The sequence below is a fragment of the Macaca mulatta genome, chromosome 7 (genome assembly GCF_049350105.2).
Source record: "Macaca mulatta isolate MMU2019108-1 chromosome 7, T2T-MMU8v2.0, whole genome shotgun sequence".
NCBI classification, from domain to species: Eukaryota; Metazoa; Chordata; class Mammalia; order Primates; family Cercopithecidae; genus Macaca; species Macaca mulatta.
The window spans coordinates 80810080-80833309 of NC_133412.1; the positions used below are offsets into that span (position 1 = coordinate 80810080).

The 23230-nt window shown below is 53.3% G+C and overlaps 1 protein-coding gene across 22 annotated transcripts; it reads left to right on the forward strand.

Moving 5' to 3' along the window:
- Positions 1-3743: 3743 nt before the first annotated feature.
- Positions 3744-22525, forward strand: MAN2A2 (mannosidase alpha class 2A member 2). Of its 22 annotated transcripts, none has more exons than XM_015143034.3 (25): positions 3744-3936; positions 4618-4819; positions 5664-5813; positions 6705-6962; positions 7033-7177; positions 7299-7470; positions 7826-7953; positions 8201-8374; positions 8770-8956; positions 10764-10941; positions 11245-11447; positions 11656-11838; positions 11996-12110; positions 12320-12387; positions 12534-12699; positions 13194-13430; positions 13693-13815; positions 14051-14165; positions 14447-14580; positions 14781-14922; positions 17285-17418; positions 17750-17824; positions 19356-19550; positions 19807-19917; positions 20954-22525. In XM_015143034.3, exons 3-25 carry the CDS (start codon positions 5682-5684, stop codon positions 21104-21106), a joined length of 3528 nt encoding a protein of 1175 aa, XP_014998520.3. In that variant the 5' UTR covers positions 3744-3936; positions 4618-4819; positions 5664-5681; the 3' UTR covers positions 21107-22525. The 22 variants fall into 22 exon arrangements, 20 of the variants coding, with proteins under 20 accessions (XP_014998520.3, XP_077796481.1, XP_077796484.1 ...); XM_077940351.1 differs by lacking the exon at positions 3744-3936 and adding an exon at positions 4134-4348 and having other exon boundaries at positions 7826-8002; positions 8172-8374; XM_015143032.3 differs by lacking the exon at positions 3744-3936 and adding an exon at positions 4134-4348.
- The last annotated feature ends 705 nt before the right edge of the window (positions 22526-23230 follow it).

Sequence of the window (23230 nt, forward strand, 5' to 3'; positions counted from 1 at the left end):
GACAAAAAGAAACAAATGTACAGAATGTCAACAGAATTGGAATCTATTAAAAGAGAATGAAAAGAGCCTACTGAACTGAAAAATACCTCTGAAATTACAAACTCATTGGATGGATTTCATAAACATTGATAGAAGTAAAGGATAAAATCACAATCGCAGTTAGAAATTAGTCATATCAGAAAACAGAATTAGTGAACTTGATAGGTTAATAGGAGGTACCTAAACTGAAGTACAGAGAGGAAAAAAGAATGGAAGCTAAGAAACATGGGACCATATGAGTAATTCAAGTTACAGAAGAAGTGGAGAGAAAACTTAGGTCCAGAACAAGCAGAAAATGACACAAACATATATACAGCAATAAAAACAAAACAAAACACTAATATATGCACCAACATTGATGAATGTCAAAGACATGTGGCTGGGCACAGTGGCTCATGCCTATAACCCCAGCACTTTGGGAGGCCAAGGTGGGTAAATCACTTGATGCCAGGAGTTCGAGACCAGCCTGGCCAACATGGTGAAACCCTGTCTCTAATAAAAATACAAAAATTAGATGGGTGTAGTGACACGTGCCTGTAATCCCAGCTACTCAGGAGGCCAAGGCATGAGAATCACTTGAACCCAGGAGGCAGAGGTTGCAGTAAGCTGAGATCGTACCACTGCGCTCCAGCTTGGGTGACAGCAAGACTGTCTCAAAAAAAAAAAAAAAAAGACATACTGAGTAAAGAAGCCATACATGAAGGAGTACATACTTATTATTCTATTTTATGAAGTTCAAGAACAGGCAAATCTAAGTTACAGAGAAGTCAAAGCAGTGCTTATGTCTGGAGGGGACTGATGGAAAAGGTGTGAGAAGATGTAGGGGAAAAGGTTCACCATGGTGCCCTTACAACCATGTACGTCTCTACTTGGGCCACGTAGGCAAAGCTGGACGACAGTCTGACAACCACTACGCTGTGCTTAGGGACTGCTTGACCACTTGACACAGGGGAACCTTTTGGGTAGATGGGAATGTCCTGCATTTTGATCTGGGTGGTGATTGTGCTTGTGTATGTATTTATCAAAACTCATCAAGCTGTACACTTAAGATTTGTGCCACCTAGTGTAAACTGTACCTCAGTTTTTAAAAAAGAACCACCAGAGAACAAACAAGAATTCTTGAAAACTGAGATTATCAGGCCGGGCGCGGTGGCTCATGTCTGTAATCCCAGCACTTTGGGAGGCTGAGGTGGGCAGATCACCTGAGGTTGGGAGTTCGAGATGAGCCCAACCAACATGGAGAAACCCCATCCCTATTAAAAGTACAAAATTAGCCGGGCTTGGTGGCAGATGCCTATACTCCCAGCTACTTGGGAGGCTGAGGCAGGAGAATCGCTTGAACCCAGAGGCAGAGGTTGCGGTGAGCTGAGATCGTGCCATTGCACTCCAGCCTGGCAACAAGAGCGAAACTCCATCTCAAAAGAAAAAAGAAAATTAAGATTATCACCAAAATGAGGCTGAGTGTGGTGGCTCACACCTGTTATCCCAGTACTTTGGGAGGCTGAGGTGGGCAGATCACCTGAGGTCAGGAGTTCAAGACCAGCCTGGCCAACATGGTGAAACCCTGTCTCTACTAAAAATACAAAAATTAGCCGGGCATGGTGGTGTGCGCTTATAATCCCAGCTACTCAGGAGGCTGAGGCACGAGAATCACTTGAACCTTGGAGGCGGAGGCTGCAGTGAGCTGAGATCGCGCCGCTGCTCTTCAGCCTAAGTGACACAGTGAGACTTTGTCTCAAAAAAAAAAAAAAAAGAATTATCACCAAAATGGAAAATTCAATAGAAGGGCTGGAAAATAAATCTCCCCATGAAAAGACAAAGAGGATGATGAGCCCAGTCTAGGTCTAACACCCTAATAACAGGCATTCCAGTGAGTAAACAAACCTGGAAAGCTGTTCCTGATGGTGATAAAAGAAATGGCAGTCGAGTGCAGTGGCTCATCCCTGTAATCACAGCACTTTGGGAAGCTGAGGCAGGAGGATCAAGGCCAGGAGTTCAAGGCTGCAGTGAACCATGATCACACCACTGCACTCCAGCCTGAGTGACAGACAAGAGCCTGACAAAAAAAAAAAAAAAAAAAAAAAAAGCTGGGCACTGTGCCTCATACCTGTAATCCTGGAACTTTGGAAGGCCAAAGTGGGAGGATCACTTGAGTCCAGGAGCTGGAGACCAGCCTGGGCAACACAGTGAGACCCCCACTCTACAAAAAATAAAAAAAGTAGGGCCGGGCACAGTGACTCACACCTGTAATCCCAGCACTTTGGGAGGCCGAGGCAGGTGGATCACCTGAGGTCTGGAGTTCGAGACCAGCCTGGAGAACATGGTGAAACCCTGTCTCTACTAAAAACACAAAATTAGCCAGGTATGATGGTGTGTGCCTATAGTCCCAGCTATTTGGGAGGCTGAGGCAGGAGAATCGCTTGAACCTGTGAGGCGGAGGCTGCAGTGAGCCAAGATCGCACCATTGCACTCCAGCCTGGGCAACAAGAATGAAACTCCGTCTCAAAAAATAAAAATAAAAAAATTTAAAAATCAAAAAATTAGCTGGGTGTAGTGGCACATGCCTGTAACTCTCAGCTACTCAGGAGGTTGAAGTGGGAGGATAGCTTGAGTCCTGGAGGTCAAGGCTGCAGTGAGCTGAGATGGTGCCACTGCACTCCAGCCTGGCAAACAGTATCTTGTCTCAAAAAAAAAATAAATGGTCGTTAAATAAGAGATGGCATTCATCATTCTCAGCAAACTAACACAGGAACAGAAAACCAAACACCACATGTTCTCACTCATAAGTGGAAGTTAACAATGAGAACACATGGACGCAGAGAGGGGAACATCAGACACCGGAGCCTGTCGGGGGTTGGGGGCAAGGTGAGGGAGAGCACCTAATGTATGTGGGGCTTAAAACCTAGATGATGGGTTGATGGGTGCAGCAAACCACCATGGCACATGTATACCTGTGTAACAAACCTGCATGTTCTGCACATGTATCCCAGAACTTAAAGGAAAATTTTTAAAAATGAGATGGCATTGTATATCTGATTAATCAACTAAAACATTGTTTAAGCAATATCCAACAGTTTGTTATTGATGGTGTAAACTGGTACAGTCTTTTGGGGGGCAATAGTGTCATCAGTCATTTCTGTCCTTATCTTTGCCCGGGTAACTTCATTGTTGCAAATTCATCATAAAATAACATCTTAATCTGTTTGGGCTGTTAGGACAAAACACCATAAAGTAGGTAGTTTATTAACAACAGAAATTTATTTTCTCACAGTTCTGGAGGCTGGGAAGTCCATGATAAGGCACAAGCGGATTTAGTGTCGGGTGAGGGCCTGCCTGTGGTGCACAGTGTGCCTTCTAGCTGTGTTCTCATGTGGTGGAAGGAGCCGACTCTTGGGTCATTTCATACTGGCACTAATCCCATTCATGAGAGCTCTCCCTTCAAACTCTGTTCACCCCCAAAGGCCCACCTCCTAATACCATCATCACCTTGAGGGGTTAGATTTCAACATGAATTTGGGGGATCACATTCAGATCATAAGTTATATATAACTTAAAAAGAAAAAAAATGTGGAATTCATGGAGATGTTCAGGGCAGTATGGATTACACTGAAAAACTGTCAACAACCTAGATGCTCAGTAAAAGGGAAACAACTAAGAAAAGTCTGTGTCGTTTTCATGCGCTGGCAGGAAACATAGAGCAGGCAGGGAAAGGAAAGGGACTCGATGAACGCGCTGTACCAACAGGAGGCAGCACCCCTTTGCCCGAGAGGCGCAACGACAGAAACCTAAGGCTACCTGGGCCGGAGCGGGGTGAGGCCGCGGAGAACGCACCCCGCTAGGCGGCTGCCGAGACGGAGGCTGGCGTTTCGACCACTGCCCGACAATGTGCTTACTCAGGTAGGATTCCGAAAAAATTCAGTCGCGCGTCCCTTCTGAGGTTTCGCAGCTCGCCAGGCCCGGCCCGGGCTGCTGCGGCTGCGCACTGCGGCCCAGCGGAGCGGGCCCGGGAAGCCCGAGCTCCTGTCAGCTCAGCCCGGCGCACGCAGGCCGGGGCGGGCGGCGCGGTTATCCCCGCCCCGCACGCTGCTCTGCCTAGCAGCCTCAGAGGCTGGCGGACCCGCGCGGGGCGGGCGCAGCGGAGCGCGCCGGCGGCCCTGGGTCCAGCGGCAGCGCGGCTGAGGCGCGCGGAGCAGAGGGCTACGGATGGGCGGGCACCCGCCTTCGCCTGCGTCGCTGCCTGCGCCGCTGCCTGAGCGCGGGCCGCCGCCCCCGGGCATGTGAGGACCGGCAGCTCGGCCGACGGCGCCCGGTAACGGGCCGGGTGCGCGCGGGGGAGGGCTCTGGCTGCCCCGACCGAGGCCGGGCTCTGGCTCCGGCGGCGGGAGCGCGATCGGCGCTGCGGCGTCAGAGGGGCCGGGAGGGGGCTGGAGGCGGCCTGAGGCCCGGACCGGGCTCTTGTCTCTGCGGTCCCCGGGGCCGACGGAGTCGGGGCGGGTGGGGAGGCAGCCGGGCCGGCGCGCGGGCGGCCAGAGACGCGGCGGCAGGTGCCTGTCCTCTGTGATCCAACTCTCTCCCCAGCTCCACCCACACTGGCCTGGACCCAGTCTCTAACGGCTAAAAATATTGCCCGAAGGCTCCCGAGCAGAATCAGATCGCGCTAAGTAGGGCACAACGCAGAGGCGACAGAGCTCCTCGGCCCCAGGGCCCGCGGAGCGGACACCGGAGCGCCGTCCCGCCCACGCTCGGCTCGGCAGTTAGCGTCCTCCCTCCTCCTCAGCAGGCAAGCGGGGCCTGAGGGCGGTGGCGGCTGGGGGCACGGGTCCCCTGAAGTTGCCTCGCAACCGAGCACTGGACCCGGTCTCTCCCTTCCCAGGGGGCCTTCGGCATCACTGTAGGCTTCCTAGGGGTCCCCTAAGTGCTCTGCAAACCGCGGCTGGAAGTTTCCCACTGCAGGAATCAGTATACAAACAGGGAGAACACATAGGGCTTGCTTTATGCTAGAAACACAAGCATCTTTCTTCTTTATTAGAAAGAAATGCATTCTGTGTTTCTGAGAAAGGATTTGTGCCAGGCGCTGTTGCTGGTGAGTGCCAGTTTGACCCTAAAGGGCACTGAGAAAGACTTTCCTATTAGTCTCTTTGGGTTCTGGCTAAACTTTTAAATCAAACAAAATAGAAACCAGCTTATTCACCTGAAACTAGAAGCACATGGCCGAGGAGCCTGAACAGGCACCTCCTATCTAGGCAGGGAAGCTGTTGTAATCAGGAGCTTGTGTGGCACACTCCAGTCGGAGCTGGGTCTCTCATCCTGGGCCCATTTTTCACAGCACCAGCCAAAGGAGAACGTCCTCTTCACCCTAGGGGCAGAGCTGCTACCAGGACCAGGTGGGGCCAGCCCCAGATGTGCTACTTGTGCTCTGAGTCTCAGCAAGACAATAAAATCAAGGCTGGGTCAGGATCCCCAACTGGTGTTGGGTTTTGGCATTTCAAAGCTGGCTTTTTATTAGAGCCAGGCAAATGGGTGTTCCTTGGGAACAGCCCTTAGGAACTCACTGGGGCATTTGGTGGAAAGACTGCCATGGAGATTTTGCATGCTGGAGGTACAGATGGTGTCCTTCCTGCCAGGTGTATGTGGAGGCCAGTATGAAGCTGAAAAAGCAGGTGACAGTGTGTGGGGCTGCTATCTTCTGTGTGGCAGTCTTCTCGCTCTACCTCATGCTGGACCGAGTGCAGCATGATCCCACTCGACACCAGAATGGTGGGAACTTCCCCCGGGTGAGTCGTGCCTGGTTGCTAATTTCTTTGTATACAAGTCACCTGGGTTCAGGGTATTGCCCGCCCCCCTCGCCCCGCCGACACCCCCCACCACCCCGCTGGAGGGTAATGTCAGTACAGGACAGGAGTAATAGTCAGGTTTTGTAGAAACCTCAGCTAAAAACAGTGATGGCGAAAAGAAGGAAGGAAGAAAACAAATGTCAATGGCAATGAGTATTGTCGCTCTGTTCTCCTGAATTCTTTTCTTTTCTTTTTGAGGCAGAGTCTCGCTCTGTCGCCCAGCCTTGAGTGTAGTGGCACAGTCTTGGCTCACTGCAACCTCCGCCTCCCTGGTTCAAGTGATTCTCCTGCCTCAGCCTCTGAGTAGCTGGGACTACAGGAGCCTGCCACCATGCCTGGCTACTTTTTGTATTTTTAGTAGAGATGAGGTTTCGCCATGTTGGCCAGGTTGGTCTTGAACTCCTGACCTCAGGTGATCCACCTGCCTTGGCCTCCCAAAGTGCTGGGATTATAGGTGTGAGCCACTGTGCCCAGCCCCTCTTGAATTCTTGGCAGACATTGCTAATTGATTGCAGCATTCTTTGCCATTAAGCCCCACTGAAATCCTTCTTAGCACAGACAACACTGATTGTTGAGAACAGGTATGTGAAAGGAAATCTTTGCCCTGGGCTAGACAGTGAAGGTTCTCCCAACCCAAGTGGAGTGTAGTCCTCAGTGGTGAGGTGCACAACTCCCTTTGTCTGAATGGTATAATCTATCCCTGTAGGCTCATGGTCTGGCTTTAACTGATGAGGGAAGAATTGTAGTTAGACCTCAGCTGGTGAACCCCAAGCAGAGACCCTCCCTGTGGCATAAGGAGCTGTGTGTGATTGCTTTTTGGTTTTTTGGCAGAGCCAAATTTCTGTGCTGCAGAACCGCATTGAGCAGCTGGAGCAGCTTTTGGAGGAGAACCATGAGATTATCAGCCATATCAAGGACTCTGTGCTGGAGCTGACAGCCAATGCAGAGGGCCCGCCCGCCATGCTGCCCTACTACACGGTCAATGGCTCCTGGGTGGTGCCACCGGAGCCCCGGCCCAGCTTCTTCTCCATCTCCCCCCAGGACTGCCAGTTTGCTTTGGGGGGCCGGGGCCAGAAGCCAGAGCTGCAGGTAAGAGTCAGAGCTGGCAGGGATGTACAGCGGCCACAATTGGGGCACTGAGCTGCAATTCACCTGGCAGATGCTCACTGTGTCGGAGGAGTTGCCGTTTGACAATGTGGATGGTGGCGTGTGGAGGCAAGGTTTCGACATCTCCTATGACCCGCACGACTGGGATGCTGAAGACCTGCAGGTGTTTGTGGTGCCCCACTCTCACAATGACCCAGGTGAGGGCCCCGCAGACTCCTGGGAGCTGGAGTGTGGAGTGGGATTTCTGATGGCCAGTGCAAGGGAGGGATGTCGAAGAAGATGGTGGCATCCTCAGGGGATCTTACATTGGCTCCCTAGGCTGGATCAAGACCTTTGACAAGTACTACACAGAGCAGACCCAACACATCCTCAATAGCATGGTGTCTAAGCTGCAGGAGGACCCCCGGCGGCGCTTCCTCTGGGCAGAGGTCTCCTTCTTCGCCAAGTGGTGGGACAACATCAATGCCCAAAAGAGAGCGGCAGTCCGAAGGCCAGTGCTAGGCGGAGAGGCGTGGGAGGGCATCGTCTGAGCCCTAGGCTGGGTGGATGGTTCTTACCTTAAGCTGTGGGTGCCAAGGTGGCAGGGAGAGGCCCAGGGAGCTGTGGCAGAGATGAGTGATGGTGGAGGGAGGGAAGGCAAGAACAGATAGAGGTTCTGAGATAAGCGGGGCCAGAACAGCAGGGAGGTTGGCTGCAAGGAAAGGAGGGCAAGTGTATGTTCTCTTGGTCCTGGGCTTGGGAGAACTGGTTCAGTGAGGCCAGTGCACACAGGCCCTGACAATTTCTTGTTGCCAGGACTGGGCAAAGCGTCCTGCTCCATCTTGAGTGTGAGTCCTTAACTATAGGCTGGTGGGAAACGGGCAGCTGGAGATTGCGACAGGAGGCTGGGTGATGCCGGATGAGGCCAACTCCCACTACTTTGCATTGATTGACCAGCTCATTGAAGGACACCAGTGGCTGGAGAGAAATCTTGGTGAGTCCAGGCCCAGGCATGGGGGTCTGCCCCCTGGACTGGGCCCACAGTGCTATGGCAGGGGGCTGTAAGGCACAGGGATCAGCAGGGGGTGGTTCCTTTCTAGACAGGCCATCATGTGGGCCTGGTGTGATGTAATCTGTCCACTGACTACCAAGACAAGACCTGGGGTCCCAGCACCTGGGAGGCTGAGAGACCAGGCCCTGAGGTGTGTTCAGGGCCTCTCTGGCTTCCATGCCCTACCCAGGTGCAACCCCCCGCTCTGGCTGGGCAGTGGACCCCTTTGGACACAGCTCCACCATGCCTTACCTGCTGCGCCGTGCCAACCTCACCAGCATGCTGATTCAGAGAGTGCACTATGCCATCAAGAAGCACTTTGCTGCCACCCACAGCCTAGAGTTCATGTGGAGGCAGACATGGGGTAAGGCCAGGTAGGGTAGAGGGGGTCAACGCAGCATAGTCTTCACTGGGGAAGAGCAGGGATATCAGAACTAAGACCCCCACTGTTCTTCAGAGCAGACCTGCAGGCACTGGTGTGAACTGCCAGAAATGGTCCCACCCTCTGGTTAGGGGAGGGTCACATTGACCTCTGGCCTCTACAGGGCCTGCTGTCCCAAGGGCTTCAGTGTGCCCTGTGTGCCCATCCCCTGAAGGAGCGCCTCATGTCTTTCCCCCTGGCCTACACACTCTCTCCAGCCCTAGGTCCAGTTACAGCCTCATGGTCTATCAAGGCTGCCTTTTGCCCAAGCAGATCCTTGCCCTCCTGACATCCAAAGGCTGCCTGCTGGCGTTGACCACGTGGTGTGTCTTCTGCAGACTCGGACTCCAGCACAGACATCTTCTGTCACATGATGCCCTTCTACAGCTATGACGTCCCCCATACCTGTGGCCCGGATCCCAAGATCTGCTGCCAATTTGATTTCAAACGCCTGCCTGGTGGGCGCATCAACTGCCCTTGGAAGGTGCCACCCCGGGCCATTACAGAGGCCAATGTGGCAGAGAGGTATCTGCTTCCAGCCCTTTCACTTCACAGAGGAATCAGGAGGCCTGGCTCTGGTCTGGGCCATGCCACATGGAGGGTGGGCTCAGATGGTGAGTTGAGGCTAGCAGCAGCTCCTTACTAAGTCTCCTGAAAAACGAATGGCTCTAGCAACCACCTTTCACAGAATACTTTTATTTTCTCATGTGAGTACTTTTTGGTGCTCTAACAAACTGCCAGGGCAAGGTGACAGCTTAGAGGTGAATGATTCCCTTGTTAGGCATTGTAGCTTACAAACTTCAGGCTCTTGTGTCTTCACTTAGTGCCAGTGTTCTGACTTGGCTTTAAGTCAACCACGAGAATCCTGTTCAGATCCATATTCAGTCCCACAAGATAGCCTCCAGCCTCTGAGAAAACAGACCTGTCCCCTTTGAGAAAATTGAGGGACCCCTAAAGATATCACTCTTGTTGAAATCAGGGCCCAGGCGAAAGTGTTGGTGAAGAGTTGATCCAAACGGCAATTTAGTCAGAACCTTAAGAATACAACAAGTTGGACTGGTTTTTATGTTGCAATGCTCTGATTTCTCCCTGATGGCCAAGAGTTGAAACACGTGACCAAAAGGGAAATAAAGTGGTCTTTTGTTTCCAGAAGTCTAAATGCTGATTCCAGGCAAGAGTCTAGGGCTATGAAGGCATGATGTTTCTTAAAGCGGCAGTTGTGATCAGTGAGGCTGGCCTGGGTTTGTAAGAACAGGCCCTGAAAGGTAATCATTTTCTCCTTTGAAAGGCTTACTAGACTGGTAAGTTAGGGGAAAGTAGTATTTGAGGAATCCTCTCACGAGAACAAAGTAGAAAAGTACAAGCTGGGCCAGCGCCGCTAAGTAGATTAGTTGACTCTTTGGGTTGTGATATTTATAACATGCCAATTAAAGCAGGAAAGGGCTTCTGCTGATATGCCACAGGGCTGTTTTTCTGCTGATTTTGCCAATAATTTGGATGAAAAGAAAATAAATGTTTATGTATAGTTCCTATTATGTACCAGGCACTGTTCTAAGTGTTTAACAAATATTCATTCCATTCATTTAATTTTTATTTATTTTTTGAGACGGAGTTTCTGTCCCCCGGGCTGGAGTGTGGTGGTGTGATTTCGGCTCACTGCAACCTCCACCTCCTGGGTTCAAGTGGTTCTCCTGCCTCAGCCTCCCAAGTAGCTGGGATTGCAGGTGTGCGCCACCACACCTGGCTGATTTTTGTATTTTTAGTAGATATGGGGTTTCACCATGTTGGCCAGGCTGGTCTTGAATTCCTGACCTCGGGTGATCCGCCTGCGTTGGTCACCCAAAATGCTGGGATTACAGGCGTGAGCCACTGCGCTCAGCCCATTCAATCCATTTTAATTCTCATAACATTATATGGGTACCTACTGATGTTATCCTTATTTTGCCAGACACGGAGGCTCAGAGAGGTTACTTGCCCACGGTCCCTCAGCTAGTACTTGCGGAGCTGGTGTGATGTGGCTCTGGGATCCAGACTCTTAACTCTGGTGCTGCATCACTAACTTGTGGGCAAAATGAGGCGGGAGTGTCAGAACAAGGATCCCAAAAGATCTCAACAGCCTAAGCATAAAAAACAACATTCCGGCTGTCAGAACTGCCCAGAGAACACTGGATTTCCCTGGGGCTGGTATTCATGTGCAGGAGGTGTCCATCTGCGCTGAACCACTCCTTGATGGACGGGATATCTTCCAGGGGCTTGCTGGTGGGATGGCTGTGCGTGGCGCTCTTTTACTGATGACACTTCATGTTGGGCCCATGTTTTTTTCCTGCCCCAGGGCAGCCCTGCTCCTGGACCAATACCGGAAGAAGTCCCGGCTGTTCCGAAGCAACGTCCTCCTCGTGCCTCTTGGAGATGACTTCCGATACGACAAGCCCCAGGAGTGGGATGCCCAGTTCTTCAACTACCAGCGGCTCTTTGACTTCTTCAACAGCAGGCCTAACCTCCATGTACAGGTGTGAGGGGAACTTGTCTGGGGAGGGGACCTCGCAGTGCTGCAGCCCACCCCTTCCTGTGAGACCGTGCCCTGGGTTCCCAACTCCAAAGCAGGGGTTCCTTCCCAACTCTTGGGCAAGGTGCCTCTTTTGTGTCAGAATTAATTCCCAGGCTCCCCCACTTCTGTTAAGTCCAGAATGGCAGGATATACAGTTCCTGCTTCTGAGGCCAGAGCCCCTGCCTCACCCCTGACTGCAGCACTGTGGCCACAATTTCCAGGAGGCTCTAGAACTGATGGGAGTGGGTTTTTGGGGTTCCCACAGGCCCAGTTTGGCACTCTTTCTGACTATTTTGATGCCCTGTACAAGAGGACAGGGGTGGAGCCAGGGGCCCGGCCTCCAGGGTTTCCTGTGCTGAGCGGGGATTTCTTCTCCTATGCGGACCGGGAGGATCATTACTGGACAGGCTATTACACTTCCCGGCCCTTCTACAAGAGCTTAGACCGAGTCCTGGAAGCCCACCTACGGTGAGACCCTGTCCCCGCTTCCAGGCTGGAGGGGGAGGGTCAGCCTGTGGGATTTAAGGAGGGGCTGGATCGGCTCAGAAGGGAATAGCTAGGCCCAGAGGCCAGGGCAGGTAGAGAAGGGGTGGGAAGGAAGGAGGCTGGACTGGCAGAGCGTGGGTGGGCCCTGGGGAGTGGTGCAGGCTGGCAGCTAACTTCTCTCTCTGGGCAGGGGGGCAGAGGTTCTGTACAGCCTGGCTGCAGCTCACTCCCGCCACTCTGGCCTGGCTGGCCGGTACCCGCTGTCTGACTTCACCCTCCTGACGGAAGCTCGGCGCACATTGGGGCTCTTCCAGCATCACGACGCCATCACTGGCACTGCCAAGGAGGCCGTGGTGGTGGACTATGGGGTCAGGTGGGAGCCTTCTCTTCTCCCTTGTCAGGTCCCCTGCTCACTGTCCCAAAGGGATGTTGGGTGGTCAGGGGATAGGTCGGCCTAGGGCTTGTCCTGCTGAAAAAGCAGACGGCTTCCCTATGATCATCTCTCCTTCCCTCTCCTGCACCACCCACAGGCTTCTGCGCTCCCTTGTCAACCTGAAGCAGGTCATCATTCATGCAGCTCACTATCTGGTGCTGGGGGACAAGGAGACCTACCACTTTGACCCTGAGGCACCCTTCCTCCAAGTGGTGAGCCCCTCCTGGGTCTGCATGGGGACCCTCCGGTGTGTGCAGGTGGCATCCCAAGAGCTACTGGATGAGGGTGCCACTCCTCTTTTTCCTTCCCCACCTGAATGAGTTCTGTGCCCAGTGCAGCTGCTGGTCCGCACCCGGGGCAGGCGGGGTGGGAGGAGGCTGAGCCCATGATGGTTCTTCCCTTCTGGCCCACTGAATTCCAGGATGACACTCGCTTAAGTCACGACGCCCTGCCAGAGCGCACGGTGATCCAGCTGGATTCCTCGCCCAGGTAAGCTGGACTACACCAGGTGCAGAGAGGCAGAGCCATTCCCTGGCTCTCAGGCCCCTCTGCCCCAGTGTGTGCTGAACCACTGCAGGGTGCTTGCCCTGACCGGAAGTAGTGGCCTCCTGGGTCAGCCCACCTTCTATGCACAGGTTTGTGGTGCTATTCAACCCGCTGGAACAGGAGCGGTTCAGCATGGTGTCCCTGCTGGTCAACTCGCCCCGTGTGCGCGTCCTTTCGGAGGAGGGTCAGCCCCTGGCCGTGCAGATCAGCGCACACTGGAGCTCTGCCACCGAGGTGGTCCCTGATGTCTACCAGGTGAGGTGCGGGCTCGTCAGGTGAGCCTGGCCCTCTGCCCATCGTGGGCCCCTCCCCGCCTGTTGACGCCAGCTTCCCACCCTCCTGCTTGTGGCCCTGCTTACTCCCCAGGCTGAGGACAGGTGTGCTGGGAAGGGGGTTGTCCAGCAGACAGGTACTCTTGGGATTTGAGTCTGTCCTTGAAAAGAAGGGGAAGGTTGGTATGGTAATAGTAATGGTAAAAATAGCAGTTATAATGCCCCATCATTCAGTCAATCGATGTATATCGAAAGCTTAATGTGTGGTTACCACTTCATACTTTTTCAAATATCACTTGAGAATCATAACGTCTGAAGAGGAAGAAAGGGCAAATCATATCACCTCCACTTTGGAGGTGGGGCAGAGGCCCCAGTGGGTACAGGGACTTGCTCACGCCCTCTGTTAGTAAGCAAATGCCCCAGCACCCCTGTGGCGAATGCCATGCCCCCACTTCCTCACCCCTCCTGTGCCCACAGGTGTCTGTGCCTGTCCGCCTGCCAGCCCTGGGCCTGGGCGTGCTGCAGCTACAGCTGGGCCTGGATGGGCACCGCACGCTGCCCTCCTCTGTGCGTGTCTACCTGCACGGCCGGCAGCTGTCTGTCAGCAGGCACGAAGCGTTCCCTCTCCGCGTCATTGACTCTGGCAGCAGTGACTTCGCCCTCAGCAACCGCTACATGCAGGTCTGGTTCTCAGGCCTTACTGGGCTCCTCAAGGTAAAAGGCCAGGGTGGTGGGGAAGGGCCAGGGGCCAGAGCAGGGTGTGTGTGGTGGTGGCACTGTGCAGAGTGGCCTCCCGGCCCTTTGAGCATTCTGCCACGTGACCCACAGTGGACCCAGGCCTGGGACATCTCAGCTCCAGCCTGACAGCATGGGGAAGCTGGGCGTGGCTCCTTGGGGAAGCTAGTCCACGTCCTCCCAGGAGGCAGGCCTGACATGCTGGTGTGGGGCCAGGGGTCAGGGCTGTGTTTTTTGGCAGAGCATCCGAAGGGTGGATGAGGAGCAGGAGCAGCAGGTGGACATGGAATTCCTAGTCTATGGCACCCGTACGTCCAAAGACAAGAGTGGAGCCTACCTCTTCCTGCCCGATGGCGAGGCCAAGGTATGCTAAATATGCCTTGAACAACCTGGCAGGCCCTGGGAGGTCTCACCAGCAGGGAGGGCAGGAGGGGGCACAGGCCTTCCCACAGATTTATTGCTGCCTGCCAGGGGCCTTGTCTTTCCTGTTCAGCCCAGGGGTATCTAGGAATAGGTGCTCTCTTGCCCAGCCCTGGGCTGGCACCTCCCTGCTTTGCCCTCTGTGCCATAGTTTCGATAGCAGTCTGCTCTTTCCCCAGCCCTATGTCCCCAAGGAGCCCCCTGTGCTGCATGTCACTGAAGGCCCTTTCTTCTCAGAGGTGGTTGCATACTACGAGCATGTTCACCAGGTGGTCCGGCTTTACAATCTGCCAGGTGAGCCCCGCCCATGAGGAATTATCTGGAAGGAGGTGTGGGCTCTACAGCTGTGGCGTGTTCTTCCTTCTGCTGCTTCTCTGTTCATACCTCTGTTCCATATCATTTGAGACAGGGATGCTCCATTCTCTTAGAGAAAAAGTCATCCAGAAATGCCCTGGGAATTTCTTGGGAGGGTGGACAGAGCCTCTCCCCAGCTCGGCTCTGATCCCCCAGCCCAGCCTCTTAGCTGTGGTTCAGCCTCACACCTCTCCATGCCACCACTTTGTTCCTGTGCCCAGGGGTGGAGGGGCTGTCTCTGGACATATCATCCCTGGTGGACATCCGGGACTACGTCAACAAGGAGCTGGCCCTGCGCATCCATACAGACATCGACAGCCAGGGTATCTTCTTCACAGACCTCAATGGCTTTCAGGTGACTCCTGGGCCTGGGTCTCGGAGACCCCACAGAGTAGAACTTGGACTGTGCTTTTGACCCTATCACAGGCCCTGGGGGATGATCTGTCCTGATGGAGAAAGAGGAATGAAGAGGCGAGAGTGATCAGGGACTCCTTCCATCTGGGGTCTGCTTGGGGCCCACCTGGTGCCCTTGATCTGCTGACCTTGCCCCCACAGGTGCAGCCCCGACGGTATCTGAAGAAGCTCCCCCTCCAGGCCAACTTCTATCCCATGCCAGTCATGGCCTATATCCAGGACGCACATAAGCGCCTCACACTGCACACTGCCCAGGCCCTGGGTGTCTCTAGCCTCAAAGATGGTGAGTAGGGCCCAGAGCTCTGCAGAAGGTATCAGACAAAAAGAAGCCCATCCCCACCCTCAAGGGCTCCCCTCTCTGTTTGCCTCCCTTGCCTCTTTCTGGTCTGCATCACCTCCATGCTTGGAGAGGGGGCGAGCCATTCAGAGCTCTTGGCACATGAGGCAGGCACCTGCTGTCCCCCTGTCCCCTGATGGAGGCAGCAGTATAGGCAACTGGGTGGAGTGTCCTACTGGATCCCCTGAAGAACTGTCAGGGTTACGACTCTTGGGGCCAAAAAAAGAAAAAAAAATGTCAAAAAGCAAAGCTAGGCGCAGTGGTTCACTCCTGTAATCCCAGCGCTTTGGGAGGCCAAGGCAGAAGGCCAGGAGTTTGAGACCAGCCTGGGCAGCAAAGTGAGACCCAGGCTCTACAAAAAAAAATTTTAAATTAGCTGGATGTGGTAGCACGTGCCTATAGTCCCAGCTACTCAGGAGACTTGAGATGAGAGGATTGCTTGAGCCTGGGAGTTGGAGGCTGCGGTGAGCCAAATTGTGCCACTGCACTGTAGCCTGGTGACAGAGAAAGACCCAGTCTGAAAAAAAAAGGCAAGAAGCATCAGGATATTGAACAGTGATTCTCAGCTGAGGTGTACAACCCTCTTCTGGGCAGGGATGAGAGTAGGGACAGCTTGTAAAGTGCACTCAGTGTTATGAAATATTAAGGAAATGAGAGAAATAGATACTGTTTTCCTACTAGTGATCATTAAAAGAGAGACTGACATTTTTTTTTTTTGAGATGGAGTTTCACTCTTTCGCCTAGGCTGGGGTGCAGTGGTGCGATCTCCGCTCACTGCAACCTCCACCTTCCGGTTTGAAGTGATTCTCCTGCCTCAGCCTGCTGAGTAGCTGAGATTACAGGCGCCCACCACCATGCCCAGCTAATTTTTGTATTTTTAGTAGAGATGGGGTTTCACCATGCTGGCCAGGCTGGTCTTGAACTCCTGACCTTGTGATCTGCCTGCCTCAGTCTCCCAAAGTGCTGGGATTACAGGTGTGAGCCACCGTGCCCGGCCAAGACTGATGTTCTTAAGAATCAAAATGGGCATTGGGAGCACTGGCCTGGAGTCAGACCCGGGCAGCTGGTCATGTTGGCAATCTCTGTGTGGCCCCCATATCCTCAGAGCAAAATGAACAGTTTGCACTTGGTAGCATCTGAGGCCCTTGAGATCTATCTCTGGGAAGAGCCCTTGCGAAGGGCTGAGTCGAGAGCACCCAGTCAAGGCTAGGCGTGGTCTGATGGCTGGTGAGTGCAGGGGCCTGACTCCCTGCTGGGAGGAGTGTGCCTTTCTCTGCCAGTAGCAGCCCCTGGTCCATCTATGTCATGACTCCTAACAGCAGCCCAATATCCCTGACTGGATTTTCTCCTCTACCCCTCTGGGATGTGGTGTATGAAAAAATGACTGTCTTCTATACAAGGGATCCATTTTAGGATTTTCAGACATCTTTCTGTGATTGTCCTGGGTAAAAAGACTGAGCAACTATGCAAGTCAGTAAGGACTGGAGAGGTGAAAGGGAGAATAGGGCCATATGTCCCGGTGGAATGTAGGGCAGCTGGTGTGGTTTCCCTCGAGATCTTGTATAAGAACAGCTGCACCCACCTCCAACACCTGCACACACGGGGGCCTCTGTCCCCAACACATCAGCCATGCACCGAGCCCCTGCTCCAAGCATACTCTAGAAAAGAAAGCAAAGGTGGTCACGTGCCATCTCTTTTTCCTGGGGCAACCCCAGATGACACTTAATATGAGCCTCTGCCTGACTTGCCATCTGGCTGTCCTTTCCATAGCCCTACTTTTAACAGGCAGTCAGAGTTTGAATCTGGCCTGCTGGGGCTGTCTGGCTGTCCAGTGTAGAACAAGGGCAGGAGAGCCTGTGTTTTAGTCACAACAAAACCTGCCCAACCTGAGCAAACCTGCCCCAGATTATGGAGGTATGCAGCAACACTATCAGTGGCTGTTGATCAAAGTTTTTTGTTTCTGGTTTATTTCATTGTATGTAACCTATCCTGGTTCAGTTTCCTGCCTGGGCCCCTAGGCCTGGTCCCTACTCCTGAATCCCAGAGCTTTGGGGATAAACTGCCAGGGCCAGCCTGCCCCTTTCTGGGCCTCATGATTCCTCATCTGCAAAATAAGGCTGCACAGGACCAGCCCCTCATCAGGTTCCCTCCCAGCTGTGGGAACCCGTGACCTCCTCTCCTGAGTGATTCAGCTTCTGTCTCTCCAGCTGGGCTTTTCCCTCAGGGTCTGTGGCTGGGATTCTCCTTCTAAAGGTCAGTGTCTGCTTGGGGGTGGGGGCAGGCCAGCACTCACTGTTTGCTTCCCCAGGCCAGCTGGAGGTGATCTTGGACCGGCGGCTAATGCAGGATGACAACAGGGGCCTAGGCCAAGGGCTCAGGGACAACAAGAGAACCTGCAACCGTTTCCGCCTCCTGCTAGAGCGGCGAACCGTGGGCAGCGAGGTAACACCTGGGGCTGACACACAGGGAGCCAGGTCTAGCTAGTCCCTGGGGGTGGCCTGGGGGGGTCCAGCCTAGGGCTCGAGGAACGTAGCTAGAGGTGGACAAGGGAGAGAGAGTAGGGCTGAATTCCTGGGGTTGGGGGAGGCAGTCTGGCATTTTGTGTCCCATCTCACGCAGCCTGGCACCTTCCTTTCCCAGCAGCGCCCTGTCGCCTGTGCCCCTCATGTTCATCTCCCACCTTCCTCTGTGCTGCCCTCCTCTGCCCTGTCCCAGCATTCTCTAAGCCTGTGCTCCAACCCTGCTCATCTCATGGCTTTCTTTGCCCCACCAGCCTGACTTTTTCTCCAAACTGGCAGCCATGTTTAGGGGCTTGATCTTTCACAGCAGCAGGAGCGGTAACCGAGAGGTAAGGGGTCGGCTCTGGGAGCGGGGAACTAGTATGAGCAAGGCATAGCTGCGCCGGAGCCCAGGTGACAGAGCCCGCCGCTCAGTCACTCGTGCATCAGATAGATATTGAGCACCTGGTTTACTGTGAGGACCCAGAGGGACATAAGTGCAGACAGTGCTGACTCTCCCAGGATTTTACTCGTGAGTAGGGGTGGCAGAGAAGCCATGTGTATAAAAATGCAAGGTAGAAAAGGGCTCTGTCTCACTGATCCCGAGGAGCAAGGTAATAATGTGGGCTAAGGAGATTGAGGTCGAGGAGGTGTCACCCAGGTGTGGCTTTGATGAATGGGGGTGTGATTTGAAGATGTGAACCAGGGCACAGGGTAGGAGGCAGGAAAGACAGCAGGCTGGGGAACAGCAGTGAGTTCCTTAGTTACACTGGAACTACACTGTCCAGTACGGTGGCCAGTAGCCCTATGTGGCTATTTAAATACTACTAAATCAAGTAAAAAATTTGCTTTCTTATTCCACTGGCCACACTTCAAGTACTCAGTGGCCACAAGTGGCTAAGTGGCTGCTGTATTAGACCATGTGGTGTCACATATTTCCATCCTTGCAGAATGCCCTCTTGGCTGGTGCTGGGCTAGAGTGCTGGGGGGAGATCAGGGCAGGTGGCAGAGCAGCTTGAGTGCCTGCTAAGAGGTCGGGACCTTATGCTGGAGGCTAAGGAAGGAGCTGAGCAAGGAGGGACACCATCAGAACTCTGCTCTCAGCATGTCACGCTGACAATAGGGAGCAGGTTGGACCTGTGGGAAGGGAGACTGGAGGAGGGTGACAGTGTGAGGCTGTTTAGGCAGGACATGCTGGCTGCTTGAACTAGGCCAGAGGCTGGAGAAGTTGCAGGTGGCTATGAGGACACTGCCGAGGTGAGACGGAAGAGGGTTTAGCATTACCTGGGAATGCAGAGGGAAGTGAGAGATGCTAGGCGCTTGGAAGGAGGGGGACGCCAGGGACAGAAGTCCAGAATATTCAGCCCAGGCCTGTGAGTCTGACGTCCAGGTGAGCTGCTAAGGAGTAACCCTGCTGGCAGAGCCCCGGCAGCGCTGGGCCTGAGAGCCCGGCTGGCACTGTGGATGTGGTGTCATGCATGAAGCCACAGAATTACCCCGAGCACTCTGGATTGGAGGCCCGTGCTCCACGGTGAGGCCTGCGTCTGCCTGTCTGCCATCCTCCCTGCACTGTGGATCTGTGTGTGAGGGGAGATATGGCTGATGGGAGTGGGTTGCTCATGATAGTGTTATGTGAACAAGAAACTAAAACGTGGAAAAGAAACGGCGTAGTGAAATAGCCCTCCGAGTTGGGTGAGATGGCAAATGTCCACACTTGAAGGGTTAGGGGAACCTCGCCTGGAGCCAGGCACACCCTTGAGTCCAGGCACACCAGGAAAGCTCTTTCCAAAGGAACTGACCTGGGTGTGCTTTTATCCTGCCTCATCCTCTCCCCTCAGCCTGGCTTCAGTCCCTCACTAATATCTCGGGTCAATCTTGCAGGTCCAAGATAGCCACTCTACCAGCTACCCATCCCTCCTCAGCCACCTGACCTCCATGTACCTGAACACCCCGGCGCTCGCTCTGCCTGTAGCCAGGACGCAGCTCCCAGGCCCTGGTCTGCGCTCATTTCATCCGCTGGCTTCCTCACTGCCTTGTGACTTCCACCTGCTCAACCTACGTACGCTGCAGGCTGAGGTGAGTGTCCCTCAGTGTGACACGCTGAGAGCAGAGTTCTGATGGTGTCCTTGCCTGCTCAGCTCCTTCCTTAGCCTCCAGGATAAAGTCCAGACCCCTTAGCAGGTACTCAGCTCTGAACCTCCAGGACCAGGTTCTGGTCTTTTCTTACCCACATGCCTCCCTGTGCCAGCACTGCCTTTGGGCAGAGGTGCTGCTGCATCTCCAATCTCTGAAAGCCCTGCACCCACTTCCTTGGGCACTGTCTGTCATCCAGGAGGACACCCTGCCCTCAGTGGAGATGGCACTCATCTTACACCGCAAGGGTTTTGACTGCGGCCTGGAAGCCAAGAACTTGGGCTTCAATTGCACCACAAGCCAAGGCAAGGTGAGTAGGGTGGGGAAGCAGAACACCTGGGAACGGCAGGCGTGAGCTTGGTAAGACTGGGCTGAGATTCGGTGACAGGCTGGGAGAAGAAAGTGTCACTCCAGGGCTTTCTGGAGAGAAGCGGGGAAGCTGTGGACATGTTTTCAGAGCTCCCGCGGCCTAGCAGGGGAAGTTCCAGACAAGGCAGATCACTTGAGAACTGTTGTTCCCTGAGCAGGGACCTCTGTCAGGCAAAGTAGAAAACACCAGAAATAGAAAACCAGAACCCATCCTGTTAGTTACTTTGTAAGCTCATATCAGCCGGCACTGATAAATGTCCCCGGGCACCAGGTCCTCTGCTGGGCTCCAGTGTTTCAGAAGTGAACCAAGACATGGTCACTGTTCTCACAGAGCTCACAGCTCAGTGGAACGATTCTTACCTGGAGATCTGTAGGCAGGCTTTATGGTTGAGCAAATCTCAGCAAGCCCATGATACTGGATGCACACTCATGTGTAAGAAGCTGTGGTGTTGCTGAGAGGGGCCAGCCGGAACTGGAGTGTAGTGGCATGATCTCAGCTCACTGCAACCCCCACCTCCCAGTTCAAGGGATCTTCTGCCTCAGCCTCCAGAGTAGCTGGGATTACAGGCACCTGCCACCACGCCCAGCTAATTTTTGTATTGTTAGTAGAGACTGGGTTTTACCATGTTGGCCAGGCTGCTCTCGAACTCCTGACCTCAGGTGATCCACCTGCCTCTGCCTCCCAAAGTGCTGGGATTATAGGTGTGAGCCACTGCACCTGGCTGAGATTCTTAAAGAGTTAACAAATTGTAGATGAACAGCTGCATTCTTTAGTGTCTCGGCACCCAGCCAGAGCTTGGTAAGACTGGGCTGAGATTCGGTGACAGGCTGGGAGAAGAAAGTGTCACTCCAGGGCTTTCTGGAGAGAAGCGGGGAAGCTGTGGACATGTTTTCAGAGCTCCCGCGGCCTAGCAGGGGAAGTTCCAGACAAGGCAGATCACTTGAGCACAACCCTGCACCTTCTCTCCTCTCCACAGGTAGCCCTGGGGAGCCTTTTCCATGGCCTGGACGTGGTATTCCTTCAGCCAACCTCCTTGACATTGCTGTACCCTCTGGCCTCCCCATCCAACAGCACTGACGTCTATTTGGAGCCCATGGAGATTGCTACCTTTCGCCTCCGCTTGGGTTAGGGCTTCTTGTGGCCTGAAGAGAAAATTCATTTACAGAGATGGCCTCTTAACATGAAGATCGTTGGACAGGCCACATGGGTATCCCATCCCAATCTGCCTCCCAGAACTGTGACACACTGGGCTCTGCCCTCATTTTCTGTTTATTGCTGCTGCTGTGTTTTGGGGGCAACCCACAAACCCAGTGATGGGTAAATAGGGCAGATGTCAGTGAGATCAGGGAGAGAAGGCCCTTGGTCAGAGTGGGCAGTGCCAGGCTCTGCTTCGGGTTGTGAGTGGACACCCAACTGAGCACAGGCTCAGGCACCCATCCTTTTTCCAAAAGGGGATATAGGAGAAGTGGAAGCAGACAGAAGACGTAAGGGAGGCTAAGTGGGTAACAGCCTGGCATCAGGGTCACCGTGGGCAACAGCCAGCTCTAAGGGAATCCTTTGGTTACGTAGAGACTCCATGTCCTGGTGTGATGAGCAGGATCAGAGTGACTCTGGGAGGACAGGGATGGGGACCCAGAGTTAGCAATGGGGGTGGAGCAGTAGAAGGAATCACTGTTTCTCCTAGGAGTCTGATGGCCTCGCTGCTTTCTGTGATGGCTTTGCTGTAAGTGCCGCCTGGCCTGCATGCATTGGCTAAGAGGCTGCAGAGTGGCAGGAAGGACTCGCTAGAGATTGTCATGGCCAGAGGTCATAGGTCACTTCAGGTAGCAAGACCCCTGGCAAACTAGGCACTTGGCCTATGTACTGATTTGTGGGGTGGTGGCAGGGGCATGGGGTCCTCCACCCTGCCTGAATCCCCTTTGGCTTCTATGCTCTGTACACTGCTGTCCCCAAGAGCTCGCTCTTATTATGGCAGGGGGTGGGGATTGGTCCTGCTTTCTTTCTCTGGAAAGGAAAGCCTCCAAGACCCTATGTGCTTGGGCAGCTTGAGAAGGCGTTCAGCATCACGCCTAGCAGGCAGGCCTTAAAGCTTCACCTTTGGTCTATCCTGCAGAGGTGTTCAGTTACTGGCACAGGGGACTAGGGGTATGTAGAGTATATGAGGAGGCAGTATGGCTGCGCAGGAGCCTTCATTTCAGCTTCAATTAATAAAGAAAATTTTATGATAGCTCTATAGATGCTGAAAAGATAATTTGGTAAGATTTAAAATCCATCCCTTATTAAAACTCTTAGTAAATTAAGTCTGGAAAGAAACACCCTAATCTAGATAAAGGTCTGTTTCAGAAACCAACAGTTACTGGCATTCTGAAGAGTCAAATGCCACAGGCATTCCCATTAAAGTCAGAAACTAGCCAAGGGCATGCTATTATTCAGCAATGTCCCGGCACTACTAACCTCTGCAACAAGCCAAATGAGGAAAATAAGGAAGAATTATAATTGTCATATTTGTAGACAATAAAACTGCCTACCTGTAAAACCTAAGAATCAACTGAAGACCTGTTAAGAGTATTCTGTAAGTCGACCCAATGATATACATCATGTTCCTGTCCACATACTGGTTTTCCCCACATCAGCTGATAAATTCAGTATAATTCCAATGAGATTGGTACTTTGGAATTTGACAGTTCTAAAGTGCATTTGGGAGAGTGAATGTGTGAGAACACTAAGACTACTCTGAATGATAATGAGTGGGGGGTGGACTGCTGAGGGGGAAAAGGCACACGTCCTGCCAGGTTCCCAGAGAACTCTCATGCCACCATTACCTCAGGTGTGACCTGGAGGGGGTCAGACAGACAGGAGAGTCCAGAAACAGACCCAGGGCTACAGGAATTTAGTATATGGTAAGAGGGATGTTTTAAGTGGGGAAAAAGGTGGATTATTTAATAAACAGTACTTTGAGACAACTAGCTGTCAAAGCTAGATCTCGGCCAGGTGCGATGGCTCACGCCTGTAATGCCAGCACTTTGGGAGGCCAAGGCAGGTGGATTACTTGAGGTCAGGAGTTCGACCTGCCTGGCCAACATGGCGAAACCCCGTATCTACTAAAAATACAAAAATTAGCCAGGCATGGTGGCATGTGTCTGTAATCCCAGCTACTCGGGAGGCTGAGGCAGGAGAATCACATGAACCTGGGAGGCAGAGGTTGCAGTGAGCTTAGATCACACCACTGCACTCCAGCCTGGGCGACAGAGCA